Source organism: Tetrao urogallus (genome assembly GCF_951394365.1).
Source record: "Tetrao urogallus genome assembly, chromosome: Z".
Classification (NCBI taxonomy): domain Eukaryota; kingdom Metazoa; phylum Chordata; class Aves; order Galliformes; family Phasianidae; genus Tetrao; species Tetrao urogallus.
The window spans coordinates 43,789,233-43,803,548 of NC_136816.1; the positions used below are offsets into that span (position 1 = coordinate 43,789,233).

Here is a 14,316-nt window from a genome sequence, read left to right on the forward strand (position 1 = left end):
CTGGTTTGGATCATCGCTGAAAAAGCAAAAAACTAAAAGAAGTATGTGACTTTCAGTCAGTAGACAAATGTATCATCTTTTGATTTTGATATTGGGAACTGTATTCACTGAGTTGGAGAAGCATTTTCAACTCTTTGCCCAAGAACAGTTTTACTCTTTTACCTTATCAGTAGTTAAATGACTGATCTTAAAAGCTTAAAAGACAAAATTTTACTCTGCTGATCCTTTCAGAGCTGTAGTGAACTGAAAACATTTCCTACTCTTGTGCTGTGGCACCGTAGGGAGTAAAGGACAAATTGGCTTCAATTTACTACTCTGTCACCTTTCATAACCTTTATATTAAGCTAATGTTTTTCATTTCATTTGATGTTTGATTTAGTTCCTGAGAACAGGAGGCAGGATTAAACAACACCAAGTATGGGATTCCAGGCATCTGTACCAGCTATTCTCTGCAATTTATTATAATTAATCTCTATTATTACTGAAATCTCTTTTAAATTTAATTCTTTAAAGTTCACCTCTCAGATATCGCCTGTACTAGAGGAGTTGCATACTTAATCAAAATATCTCCAAATAGAACAGCTAAAGGATGGCTGTACAAAAAATAAAATAACAAGAACACTTTTTCTTTTTCTTTTTCTTTTTCTTTTTTTTTTTTTTTTTTTGCTTAGGAATAGAAGCAGCCGTCTGTGAAGTTTCAGTGACAAACAGGAATTGTTCTGATACAATGGCATGCTTTGAGCCAAACCAGTTTTTCTTTCCTAAATAAAACATGGATTTTTATTCAAATAAATCTAATTATTATAAAATGCAAAAATGCATCTGTAGGAATACCACATCAAATTTAATTATACTTTCCCACCTCAAAACATATTCATTTGGATTTCAAAAGGAGAACTAGGATGATAGTTTTAATTTCAGCTTTAGAAATAGAAAGAATGGATACCCTGACAGCATTTACCTAGAATGAACTGTTCCTTCTCAACATCTTTCAGTAATACACTAATTTAGATTGTTACGACAAGCAACTGAGATGCCTTGTACTCCCCACAGCAATTTTGAGATTAATTACATTAGTGCTGCACTGATTATAGTGAGACAGTCATGCTATTCAGTGAAATACTTTTAAGTAAAATTAGTTTAAAGCTATAGAACCCCCATAGGTTTCCACTGGGGAAACAGTGGGCAATTTTCCTGACATGATGTTAAATACCCCAAATTATGTGTGATGAACAGTCAGGAAGTTCAGATAGGCCCTTTGGCTGCAGTGAAAAATGATGCAACAGTGGATGATCCTAAACAAAAGAGCCATAGCTTTAAGTTTCATGAGTATCTGTTTATTATCCCATGTTCAATCTGGAGAATAAATAAACAAACATATTGGACAGAAATGGATCTATTCAGATAAAGAACTGAACTTGCCTGTGACTGGAAATCTAAGAAGTTCCCAAGATCCTCAGAATTAATGTACTTTCCAGTAGTTAGGCAATACTGCTGAGATCTTTTTATTGTATTTATTTTAACTTTTCATCTTAGCTTACCATATTGCTGAATGAGATTTTGTGTTTGACTATGTATTCATACTATGACGGGGTCCTTCCAGTTAAATTGATACTGCTTTCTTCTCACATGCTTCATCAAAAATGAATCACTAGTTATGTGTCTCATGTGCCTACAGTATTTATCCATCTAAAGAATATTGGGGTCTTCAAATCCACTCCAGACTTTGAGTGCATTTCCTTTATGAATGGTTACAGCTGAATGTTTGAATGCTTGGACAAACTCACCTTCTGTTACTTACTCATGTTCACAAACACTTAAAATGCTAAATGAGAGTGCATGAAACAATACATAGAAACAAAATCACCAGGCACAACAAAAAGGCAAATCTAATGGTTCCAAATTTAATGCTCCATCAAATTAAATAGAATCATTCCCTGATTGAGGTATGGTTAGTCACAGGAGATGAAGTCTACAAGTGAGTTGAAGGATATGGCAAGTAAAGCAAACAGTTAACGTTAATTCCACTGAAGGTGAATCCTGGCATCAGTGAGGTTTTGTTTGTTTGTTTGTTTGTTTGTTTGTTTGTTTAACTGAGCCAAGCAAACAGAGTCATACACTCTTGCAAACTCTTTGGGCTTGAATTATGAAGGGCACAGTTTACAGGTAACCTCAAGTCAGATTTTGTGATATTATCTGTGAAATGTGCTGATCTCAGCAGCATGGTAATACTGCTTCCAGTTTGAATAGGTTACTTATCTGACTCTTTTCCTCTTAAAATAATGCCTCACGTTTGTTATACTGCAGTGCAAGTGAACCTACCTACATACTGACTAAAATTCCCAGGTTATTAAAACATAATTTGTGGCAACATGGATCAGTTTGCAGCTTTATGTTTTAACAGTTTTATTTTTGTCTGAAGACAGAAATATCTGAACTGCTAGAGAAGAGCTGCTGCTGGAAGCTGGTGAGGCTTCTTGTTTTCCTCTTGTAACTGATTGGGATATTCAGTTTTTGTCCAACAAAGGATGGATACACCTTACTGGAATTCCAGGCAGATACTTTGTAATTCTTCAGTACAATAACTTTAGTAATCTGGCAGTGAAGAGGGAATTCTTTTGAGGCTTTCTTTGGGCTGGGCAAGGGGTTCCCTTTTGATTCTTAGGAGAAAAAGCAGAGTAAGCTAGCACAAATGATATGTGTGCGCACAATTTCTCTGGGATAGCCATAAACTTTATTTATTGACATTAAATAGTCTCAGCTTCTTGGGGATGCATCTTTCCATCATAATTTTTAAGAAATTATTGAAGATTAAATAAAGCAATTTATTGGTTTTAATTGTAATTGGAAGGCAGAGAGAGAGTACTAGGTCAGATTTCTGCTGACAAAGGACGTAAAGATGAAATTGCAATTCTAAATAATTATTTTGTATTTACTCATTTTTAGTTTAAGAAATATACATAAATATAAATATACAGCTAAAAGTCTCTGGATTACATAAAATGTCATTAAGTCCAAATATACCTCTTGAACATTTATCTGCAAAGAAATTTCCTTTCTCTTGCTTGTGTAACACGGCTTGTTCAGTTAAGGAAAATATCCAAGGAAAATTGAGTATTTCGTTTGACTTTATGTGTCAACAAATATTTCACATTTTATAAGCTCATGGGAAAAATTGTTATTCAGAATGAAGGATTCTTCTTTTATTTTATTTTTTTTTTAATTTATTTATTTATTTTTTTTATCTTATCCATATCTGAACAATGGATGTTAAAGCTCTGCAGCTGCTCTCAGTTTCGGCTGCACTGCGTTAAGAGAAAAGTGTTTTCTCAAATGGATGAGATTCAAAACTTTATAGATCAAAGTCAACACCCTGATTTCTTTCAGAAAGAAATACAGATATGATGTTGTCAGCCAAGAACTGGCAATAACTTGTTTTTTTTTTTCAGGAGCTAATTCCTCCAGGCAGACAGGTAGCTGCGTGTCACACCTCCTGAAGCTTTTGTGTGGGATCTCTCAGTGAGGTCTGTGCAGGATGTGCTGTAACAGTCAATTACTGAGGTATTGGAAACTCTAGTGAGATTCATCCTTAAAAAAAGTAATGAGAGGCACTATTAAAAGGCTAAATGTTTTTTTCTCTTGAGACCATAATGTCTAATAGCAGGAAAAAAAGTCTCCATAGCCTTGTTTTTGCTAAAATATCTTATGGAACTCCCCAGGTTCAACCCAAGGAGAAACTCTTACAGTGCCTTACAGTCTTAGTGGCAGTGTTTCATTTATATATATATATATAAATGCTTAGTAGAGTGTCAAGATACTGTGTTGTGTTACTCAGATAGGCAATATCTTGAGCATGTATTTTCTACCCATTTGATGAAAACAGCCCCTGTACTATCGAGCTGTCTTCCATGGAACAAATGGATGGGTACAGGTAATATAATATTAAGATGTCCTATGAAAAAAACTTCTAGCTTTGAAGAGGATTTGTTTGTATCATATTACCAAAAAAAGGTGTTAGGAAGAGGTAGAAAAACAAAAGATATTTCTTCCAATTTTATTTTACAAGCAGATTTACTGAAACATTCATCACCCCCTGTAGATTCCACAGAACACAGTAAACAAAACAGAACTATTAGTTATGAATTCCAGATGTGGCCAGTAGGCAACTCTTAAAATATTTTGTACAGTGGACCAAAATATGCAGAACTGACTCTTCTGCATTTTCATCAACAAAATGAATTCAACCAGTGGTCTCGAAACCACACTACTATAGATAGAGTTTTGTAATATTATTCACCACCACAGTATATAACATAGAACTGGAACTGTAAAGAGGATGCAGTGGTAAAGGATTTCCAAATACACCAGACCCATCGTGACAAGATTACACTTACTGGTAGATCGCTCAGCTGCAATTGGTTAACATTGATGGGAAACGCTGCTTCTCTTAATAATCTTTTGTTCAGAGGTGCAGATAGACTGCTCCCCAAGTGTAAGGTCTAGCTGGAATAACATAATTTTTATGAAGTCCCAAACTTCTTTCTGAAACACCTAACACAGTACCCTAAGTAGCTATACTAAAACATATACAAAATTTAGATAATTTCTTGTCTTTTTTTTTTTTTTAATTTTCTTTTTATTTTGTTTATTATTTCTTTGAAGATGTTTATGTTTAAGATTCTAAGGACAAATGGAATTGTTTTATTTGGAGTTTGGACTTACAATAATAAAAAATTGTTTCTTTCTAAAAACAGTTAATAAAAATGTATTGTAGTTTAAACATAAAGTACATGTTATCATTTAAGCAATTTAGTTGTTTATGTGAATTGTTGTAATACCAATCTCATTTTACCATCAGACTTGGATGTTTCATCTGCAGTTGTTGGTATTGCTGCCTTAATATGACAACACACAGATTTTTTTAATGCTAGAAATAGTGAGCTTTATGACAAAACATTGTTCAAAATTACAACTGAAAACCTACTGGTGTTTGGTAAAATCTGTGAACAGTAGTCCAAGGGGAGGATGATTGACTACTGTTTACAAATCTGTTAACAAAACCCCAGCAGCAAAACCAGCTACACTAAGTTCTGATTTTAAGAAAGTTTATATTAATATGTTACTAATTACTGTTCCGACTTCAGAGGTAAGGATTTCCTGAAATCGTGTGTAGTACAGACAATCAGATATTAACTGTCTGAGTTAAGTTTTGCTACATTTAAGACAGTCTGTGGCTCTGGGCAGTTAAATGAGCTTATCTGTGATAATTCAAGATAGTAGATATTAAAAATCTGAAAAATGTAACGCTAATCTAAAAATCAAGTTAGCCTCTAATCCAACAATAAAAAATATATGACGACATAAACTGGGGCTAAATTTGGCACTGCGTCTTCTTCTTTCTCTCATTTTCAAATACACAGCTTGTTTATCTAACACAGCTGCCTTCCTGTAATTTGCTTGAGGTTTGTGCCTCAGGCTTCATCGTTCTGTTTGTGAATCCATTGTACAGACATACTGATGCCTCAGTTGATGGTAACAGTTGATTTTTCACCTGTAATGCATTAGTCTGAAGAATCTCTTCAGGGAAAATTGGAACTAGAGACTATAATTTGTGTTTAATACAAGTGGAGAGATGTACTGTACCGCTGTTCTGTACCGCTGTTCTGTTCTGCAGAGGGAAAATGTTTTCATGCAAATGGCTTAAAAATATACTCTTTCTTTTTCTTACAATCCACCAAGAAAAAGGTTTGCTGTTTTGGACCATATGCATATGGACTAAAGCTTCCATGTGAAGCTACTGACTGGGATCCCTAGGGAACAGTAGAAGGCGATACATTGCTGTAAACTGTCCTGGATTCCAGCTGTGTCCATTTAATTAATTTGAGTCTGGCTTTGGAGACAGAGCTGCTTTCGGAAGCTAATGACACTGGCTGATTTAATCCATAAATTCCTTGGAATATTCTTTATTAGCCTATAATAAATACTGATTGTTTTAGTAAGGGAATCGCAGTTGTTTCTGAGATACATTAACATACCACATGAGCTAAGCATCCTAAGGTAGTCCTATGGTCACAGATCTATGACTCCAGTAGCAAGCTACCAATTGCAATGGAGATCTCCAGCAGGCTGCATGGATAGCTCAGTAGCAGGGAGGAGAGTGGGCTTACTGCTGCAGCAGGACTCTAAGAAGCATGACAATGGTTCAATCTGAAGCAGAAAGCAAGCTAGGTAAATCTTAGAAGTTTTCTGAATTTACGTTAGTTAAAGTTTTCTTTTTCTTCTAAAGCAGGTAGAGTCAGATTTATGGTCACTAAGACGCCTGTTTTTTCTCAAGAAGATACTGAGTATATATTCATTTACATCATTTTCATGTAAGAGTAAGAGAGATCTATTTAACTACAAAGTTTCACCCAGTGAATAAAAGTCTTGATAACATACGAGTTATTTGGGTAAATGTGAAAGTATTGTCATTCCTTTTCTTTGAATCAGTGCTATTTTCTTATTCTGAAGGTACTTTGACAGCTGATTCTCTTTCACCTACTTGTTACTAAAATCCTAGTAGTAAGTTTTCAGTTTAAGCTACTGGGGATGTTAATGAAAAGTGATAAATATCCAGTGATAAATATCCAGTGATAAATATAAATGCCCAGTTATTAAAATTACAAGATCTTGGAACAGCATGGCTGCTTGGCCCAACCTCTTCCCTCCCAACATACAGTTGTGTTTAGGAAGTGACTTGTTTACATTTGACAATAGTGGGAGAACTTTAATTTGGGTGTAGTTTGTTGGCCCTTTTTCAGCAATACTCATTTGGGCTTTTACATTCCATTCTAAGATTTGTGATTTTAGAGGGACAAGTAATCTGATAGCTGCTCAATATTCTTGTGAATACCAGATTGGTCTCCACTTGTACTTACATTTTCTAGTTTTGTTTTAGATTTCCTAAAGAATGAAGCTCTCTGTCTCCACTGGGGGCATCTGCAGAGTCTCATAGATCATAACGCCAGGAAGTTTTTCCTGTAATTCATTTTAGATTTCCTCCTTCTCTATTTCATTCCATTACCCCTGGTTTATACTCCCTGTACTTTCCAAATATTTCCTTCCTCTTCTGTTTGTTTATGCTCTACACATACTTGCAGAAATAATTTCAGCCCATGGTTATTATTTTACAACTAAATCATATTCACCTCTTTTAACCTTCCATTGTATCAGTTGAATCAGGTCTTTTATCAGTCCATTTGTTTCACTGAGTTATTTCACATTTTAGAATATCCTTTCAGTAATAATATTCTCATTAGATTTTATTTTATGTGACTGTATTTTAAAATACCTGCAATTCACAGAGCACAGAATCAGCTTAAAAGTTGTCAGCCACTCTTGACTACATTACTTGCTGATTTCTGCTGCAAGATATTTACAATTGGAGTGCGTACACTAATGCTGAATGTCTAAGGCATGTTTAAACATTGTGTAAATATGTACGCTTACCAATGATCACTGCCAAATTCAGATGTGCCTATGTGCAGAGAGTAGAATATTATCCTGATGACCTATGCTATAAAGTCACGTGCAGACCAACTCTTGTACATCCTTTGAATCTGTGAATGATGTGACTTTATAATGGTCTCTCAACTTGCAGACTTTCCATTACTAAATACTTCTATGAAGAGTGCTTTTTGATAATTCCATTTTTTGCAAAAAGTTATGATATTTGCAGTATAGTGAGTGTATCCCAGCCCTCTCTCCTACTCCCAAACAAGTGAATTATTAGTTAGCCTTCCAGTATGTGTAATCTGTATGGACAGTTGTGGTCAAATCTTGGTTATTCTCCAAGCCAGAGTGGTATGGCATGTGAAAGTAGAAGTTTTCCATCGTTCCTTTGCTCTTAATAGTTAGCACATCAGGGCTTATGCCTGGTCAGTTTAATCTTGTTATCATTGTACTTAGTGCAGTTCACAGCTGTGTGAATGGCAAATATGTTTTGAAACAATCTGACATATGCTGCATCCAGAAAAAAACAAAGCTCACCGAAAGGTAGTGCTACTAAATAAGTAATACTTATCTGAGGAGAGCTTTTCTGTCACATGAAAATATCTCATAGCAATTCATAGGTTTATTAAAACAGCACATTCCAGCATGCAATACTACAATGATGGGCGTTCTGGAAACCCCTATAGTAGGTGGGTACGTGCCTTAAACACAATATGTATGTTTCACAAACAATTCTTTTGGTTTTGTTTTGTAGCCTAACAGCAGTGGTCAAGTAGTAGGGAAAGTGCCTGGCCATTTTACTCCAGTTTTGGCACCCTCTCCCCATCACAGTGCGGTGCGACCTGTGACCCTGAACATGACAGATACTAAGCCCATCACTACATCCACTGAAGGTGAGGCATCTTCACCTACAGCAACCAGTAAGTATTTCTCTAGGAAACAGAAAATGTCCATCAAAGATTAAAAATACCAAATAGAGGCCAGAAAAAGGCGCCTTTTCCTACTATTTGACCAAGTGGATGCTCATCATTTACATGGAGAGCAAATATGTGATCTGACTGCAAGCTTTTCCTCTCCAAATTTCAACCGATGCATCATGTTACATGAACTAATATTTGTGACATGGCAAATAAAATGAAAAGGGAAAGCCTGCATATTTGACCACTATTCAAGAAAAAGAAAACATGACAGTTATTTTAAGGTGGACGTTGTAATGACATTGAGAAGCACACCCAGACAGCAAGGCTTCACAATGATCTACAGATGGAATTCCAAACACAGATTGGATGATTTGCTCCTCAATGGGCTTTCCTACAGAAATCAACCCTTTTTACAATGCATACTGAATCCGAGCTATGAGATTTGCATACTGATATAGGTTGTGTCAATTTTATCAAAAATAAGTGATGGGGCAAAAGAAAATTTTCATTTCTTTTCATTGTTGAAGTGGATAGTTGATCCCCTGTTCTTTTCATTTATTTAAAAAACAAAAAGCTTTGAAGTTTTATGCTCTTCTTACTATATCTTCGGGACCAGACTATTTACCCTATTTTCTTCAATGGAACTGCAGTTTTGGAAATAAGAACAAAGATATTACTAGGCAATGGGTGATTTTTTCTCTTTTTACTATTCATCTTATTTTCAGTAATGCACTGATCTTTTACTAATTCTCTGCATATCTACTGTCTTTGAACTTTTCTTTAGACTGGAGATATGTTACCAGTATTTATTAGATGAGAAGGTTTTTGGAGACACTTCTTATCAGTTTGGAAGAAACCTTATTTGTTAAAAATAAGAATCTCTTTAGGACCAATTGCATTTAACTCACTTGCTTTAGAAACATTTAGTTTTTGAACTGTGATTCAGAACTGTTGGGTTTGCATTAACTGAGACCACAAAATCCTCTTATTTTTAAAGTATACATACTACCTCAAACCACTTAATTAGAATATGAAGCAGAAACAAGCACTCAAATGCATGTGAGTGGCAAGATTTAAAGGAGTGAAAATGGTTATTCTTTTATCATAAAAATATAGTAGTAAATCTTGGACAAACTACTGCTCACCTATAAACTTATATGGATAGATTTGTGTCAGTATATTAGGTATTCTTTTAGTACAGCAGAAGGTTTCTTAAAAGAGTTTAGTGGTACAGTGTATCTGTACCTTGTCTGGCATCATACGGTGCAGTTCTTGTAGGTCTTGAGAAGAGCTGGTTTTAGAAGCAAACATGAAGTTGTTGCTGTAAATTTCTGGTATAGAATAGCTGGGAATATAACAGGTTCATACATTGTTTCAACTATTCAACATTTCATCCTCCTTCATGTTTGACATGGTTGTGAGTGGACCAAGTATCGGTCTCAGATGAGGTCAGAATCTCTAATACACATGGTAAAAAGAATAAATAAAGTGTCATATATACATTGGGATGCTTTCTGGTCTGACCACAGTAATGATTGTTAGAAGAAAGCAATCCTAACCTGTTCATTAATTGTTATCCTACTACTAAATGAAAAATTTGGATTGCATTTTGAAATTGAGTTTGCATCCAGTTTTGTTTGAAATTCATTGGAACTTTGGCTCACAAGTTGCCCTGTGAACATTAGAAAATCTCTCCTTGGATAACTGAAATAAGGCCTGTTCTTGCTTCCACAGCAGTACCTCAGCAATTTTTTTGCTTAAAGACCCAATGTCTGCCAGAATAGAGAAGAAGTAGCAATAATAAAGTGTACACATTTTATCAGAATGTGCCAGTTCTGCACAAAATAGCATACTCATGCTACCTATTCAGAGTGCTATGATTCAGAGAGCAGTGCAACTGTGTTCCTACTTGGGTAAGCCCCACTGAAACTGGTTTGATGACTGACAGAGAAAAATAAGTGAAGGAACATGGCTTGCTGGAGAAGAAAATAGCAAAAAGTTAGGGATCCTATGCTGCTGATACAAAAATTTTAAATGAATCTATACAGACTGCATTGTCAACATCAACTTACCTGCCACTGGGATTGCTAAAGTGTTTAGAGGAAAGATCGTCAGCCTGTATTTGCAATAAATCATTGATATTTTCAAAATGTGTAAGTATAAATAAAACATATGCTTGGCCAGCAAGTTTTTATTATTAGTGTGATGAGAATAAAATGATAAATGATTAACACTGCTTTTCACTCTGAAGCACAACAGCAGAATTGCTTTGATAATATTTGAAAATATTATCAAATTTATAACATTTTTAAAACCTCTGCTAATATTTGAGCAGTGCTATGATCTCCACCATAATTTCCTTCTAAGTATCTGGCTCATTTTTATGATGGTTTTCCAGGATGGTTTTTAATATAGGAAGTCTATTATTATTATTATTTTTTTAAATTACAGATATCATTTGCTTGTAATGAAAGTTGCCATGTAACTTTAGTACAAACTGAAGCATTTATTAAGTATGCCCATCTATATCCTCACTAGCATACTTTTGTACGTCTGTTCAATTTTATTAGTTCTACTTTGTCTGCCAACAAGTTTCTAGGCTGTTATGCCATGAGATGCAGTGTGGACATCTCCATATGAGGAAGTGGAGTAAGATCACTTGCCCCATTTTTTAAGCACCACCAAAAGCGATGAGAAGGTAATAGCTTTTAGAGATTGGTGACAGACCAGAGAGGAATGTGATCTACAGCTGAAGCTGAAGCTATAGCACCTGCCATCCTCTTGCTCCTCAGAAATGCTCCTCTTTAAGCTTTCGTAGCACAAAAGGAACAAATTTCCTTAAATTGTCTTGTTGGAAAAATGTTTCCTGATGCATAATGGAGCTCAATATTTAATACGATAGTTTGTAGTAAAAGTTACCTCCCATCCCATGGAACTACTAATGAGATTACACCTTTTCTCCAAAGGACTGTAAAGAGTAATTTCATGCCAAACTGGATTTTTGTTTTCAATTTTTGTTGTTCTCTTACATTTTGTGAAAGACAATGACAGCAGTAAACAACATGGACTAATATTTACTTTTTTCTCACAACATTAAAATGTTAATGATTTCACTGGTGCCTTAGACTGGGGTAATGGAAACGAGAACCAGACTTGCAATTCTTTCAAATATATATATCATTTAATTAGTTTACAAAAAAATAATATGCATTAATCTGACAAACTTTTATTTAACAAGAGTCAACACAATGATTTATGCATGCAGCTTCCATTGAAGTTTGTAGGAATTTGCACATGCCTCTGACCGTGGTCCAACTTTTCTTTTGCATTCTATTAAAGTCTAAGTGAAGGAAAAAATAGACACATCCTATATATTGCAAAATCATAACTCTGAATATCTGTACTGTACCTGCACAGGGTAATAGCTATGATAGGTTGGTATTTTTATCAATCTGTTTTGTTCTTCCTTAATCAGCCTACACAGCTTCAGGCACATCCCAAGCCAATCGATATGTGGGACTAAGCCCAAGAGACCCATCCTTCCTACACCAGCAACAGGTGGGCAAGTTTCACATAGGTGTAACAATATAGAGAAGTTTTTGCAATATTACCTTTCTACGTTCTGCCACTGTTATCTTGAAGTAGAATGGGAACTTAAAATTTTCAGTATTCATCATCTGAAGATGCAGTTTATTCAAACAAATACTGAATCACTTAAGAAACATGAATTTAGCTTATGCTTTATTTCTTGGATTTGTGTCTTCTTAAGGAACTTCTAATCATATTTATTCCAAATGCTGCATTTTTTGAGAGCTCATACATATAATCTTTAATTGGATTTTAGGAATGACAATTAGATACATAAGGAACAAATAATCATTTTAAATCAACTAAAATTAAGCAAAATTTCCAAACAGAATAGTCCAATTTACTATTTTTAAACTGTATTGTAAGCATTTTTCAGATGTTTAGGGCAACACTTCAGCATTTATTTTCTAGAAAATTAAATATTAATCCAAATTATCAAACCCAAACAACATATAACAGTTTCCAGTTTAATAAGTTTAAATTGGTCTGCAGATCTCAAATGTGATAAAAACATAGTTTTGTTCTAGTTTCTTACATCATTTATGTTTCAGGAAGCATTTTATTTTTCACATCTTGTTAATGCTGTGAATTTAATGCAAATGAAGTGGTTATCCAAACTGTGAAAATACACAGCCAAGATTAATGATAGTTTACAAACAAAATATCCACAATCAATTTCAAGGCCATGCATATACAGAAATCCTACACTGCTAATAACAGGAACAAATTCCAACACCTTAGATTATCACCATATTTTATGGTGTGTGTTTCTGTTGCTCCTGTATCTTAGCAAGAGAAGAGTTTGAAATTAGCAGCATTTAAAATGTTACAAGGAAAAAAAGTGAATGTGGCAGTAAAAATGGAGCTGTTAAATGGCCCTTGGTCTTTTCAGTGATTGCCATGATATAGCAGCTGTATGCTGCACCTGAAATTCCCTCCCTCTACCCAATCCCAGGGCAAGGTAGTGGTATGGATGCTTTAGAGGTCACTGCATGCAAAGTCCTCATAAAATCATAAAAGATGATATATAAGACAGTTGACACATTGCCAAATTATTTGTTAATCAGCAAGGTCTCCCAGGGAACACATGTATGCATTTATGAAAATCTAAAATCAAATGTTTTTTTGCCATCAGTTGTTTCACTGATGTACTGTTTTCTTTAAAGATCACTGCATTATGAAATGTGTTATAATTACCACATGATTATTTTTGAAGATACACAGTGTCATTATATATATTTTATTTGATACACTCACAGGATCTCTCTTTTTAAACAGTACATTGCTATTTCTGTATTTTTTTTCATGTGATATTTTACAGTGTATCCTTTGAAAAGTGTCTGACATCCAGTTAGACTGCAGAATTAGGTTTTTTTTCCACGTACATTTATAGACAGTTTTTTTTTCTAAAATTCACTTTTCTTAAATCTACTCCACCTTCTTCCAGGTGCACTGAAAGAGTTACAAACTTCTTCCCACATGCCTAGAAGTTGGTAGCAGTACAATTAATTTTCTGTTGGCTGAGATTATTACATGTGCATTATATAATGCTTATTTCATGCGTACTACGTATTTTAGGCTTTGTGTAGACTGAAATAAATTTGCAGATTTTAGCAGCATCTTAGGAATTTAAAAGTGAGGGCAATCATTGTTATTAGTATTCACATACACTATATCTTATACTCCTCTTCTTAGTAAAATGTGTGGCCATATGACTTAGGTAAAAGGTGAAAATAAGTCAGGTCTCAGACACAGTTCATAAAACTGTGTGAAACCACTGTTCTCCATTCTGAATTATGTTCCTTCATACTCTTGCTATATTAATTCCAAAACATCAGTTGGAGACCAGTAGATTGAAAAAAAATGTTTTATGGTTTCACTTTTGTTATGATTTCTTTATTCTTTTGTAGCTTACACAATGAATATAGGTGTAAATTTGCCTGAATGTGTTTGATGTATGTGTGTGTGAATGGTTACACACACGAATATGTAGAAAATTAGGGAATAATGTGCACTGCTTTAAACCAACTGAAAGAAGAAACTGCTTTAACAATAAAGCTTTTCTAAGTGGATAAGTGCAAGCACATAAGTACATACAAGTCGCCTTCTCCCACTTAAATCCTAAAGAGATCTCAAAGATGATGATGCCATATATGTTTTTTGCCCAGAAAGTGTGGTATAACACTGAAATTGTCAAAACTTCAATAGAGGAAAGGTTATCCTTTGTGAGGCAGGAATTAGATTGATTTACTATGTTCTTTCATTACTTTACAACAATTTAAAAGAGACCACTCTTCCTGTGACCAGTTTTAAATGC

At 34.6% G+C, this 14,316-nt stretch overlaps 1 protein-coding gene across 7 annotated transcripts in view; it reads left to right on the forward strand.

The window, feature by feature from the left end:
• The window catches only part of NFIB (nuclear factor I B), a gene marked incomplete at its 5' end in the record, with an annotated part of 236,521 nt that overhangs the window by 204,382 nt on the left and 17,823 nt on the right, over positions 1-14,316 (forward strand). For 2 of the 7 annotated variants that reach the window (XM_079548796.1, XM_079548798.1), the window contains 2 exons: positions 8,246-8,411; positions 11,887-11,969. The exons of 3 other annotated variants lie outside the window; for them this stretch is intronic. In XM_079548796.1, coding sequence (XP_079404922.1) covers positions 8,246-8,411; positions 11,887-11,969 — 249 coding nt within the window. The remainder of the gene's footprint in view (positions 1-8,245; positions 8,412-11,886; positions 11,970-14,316) is intronic. 2 more of the 7 variants (XM_079548797.1, XM_079548799.1) reach the window with 1 other exon arrangement.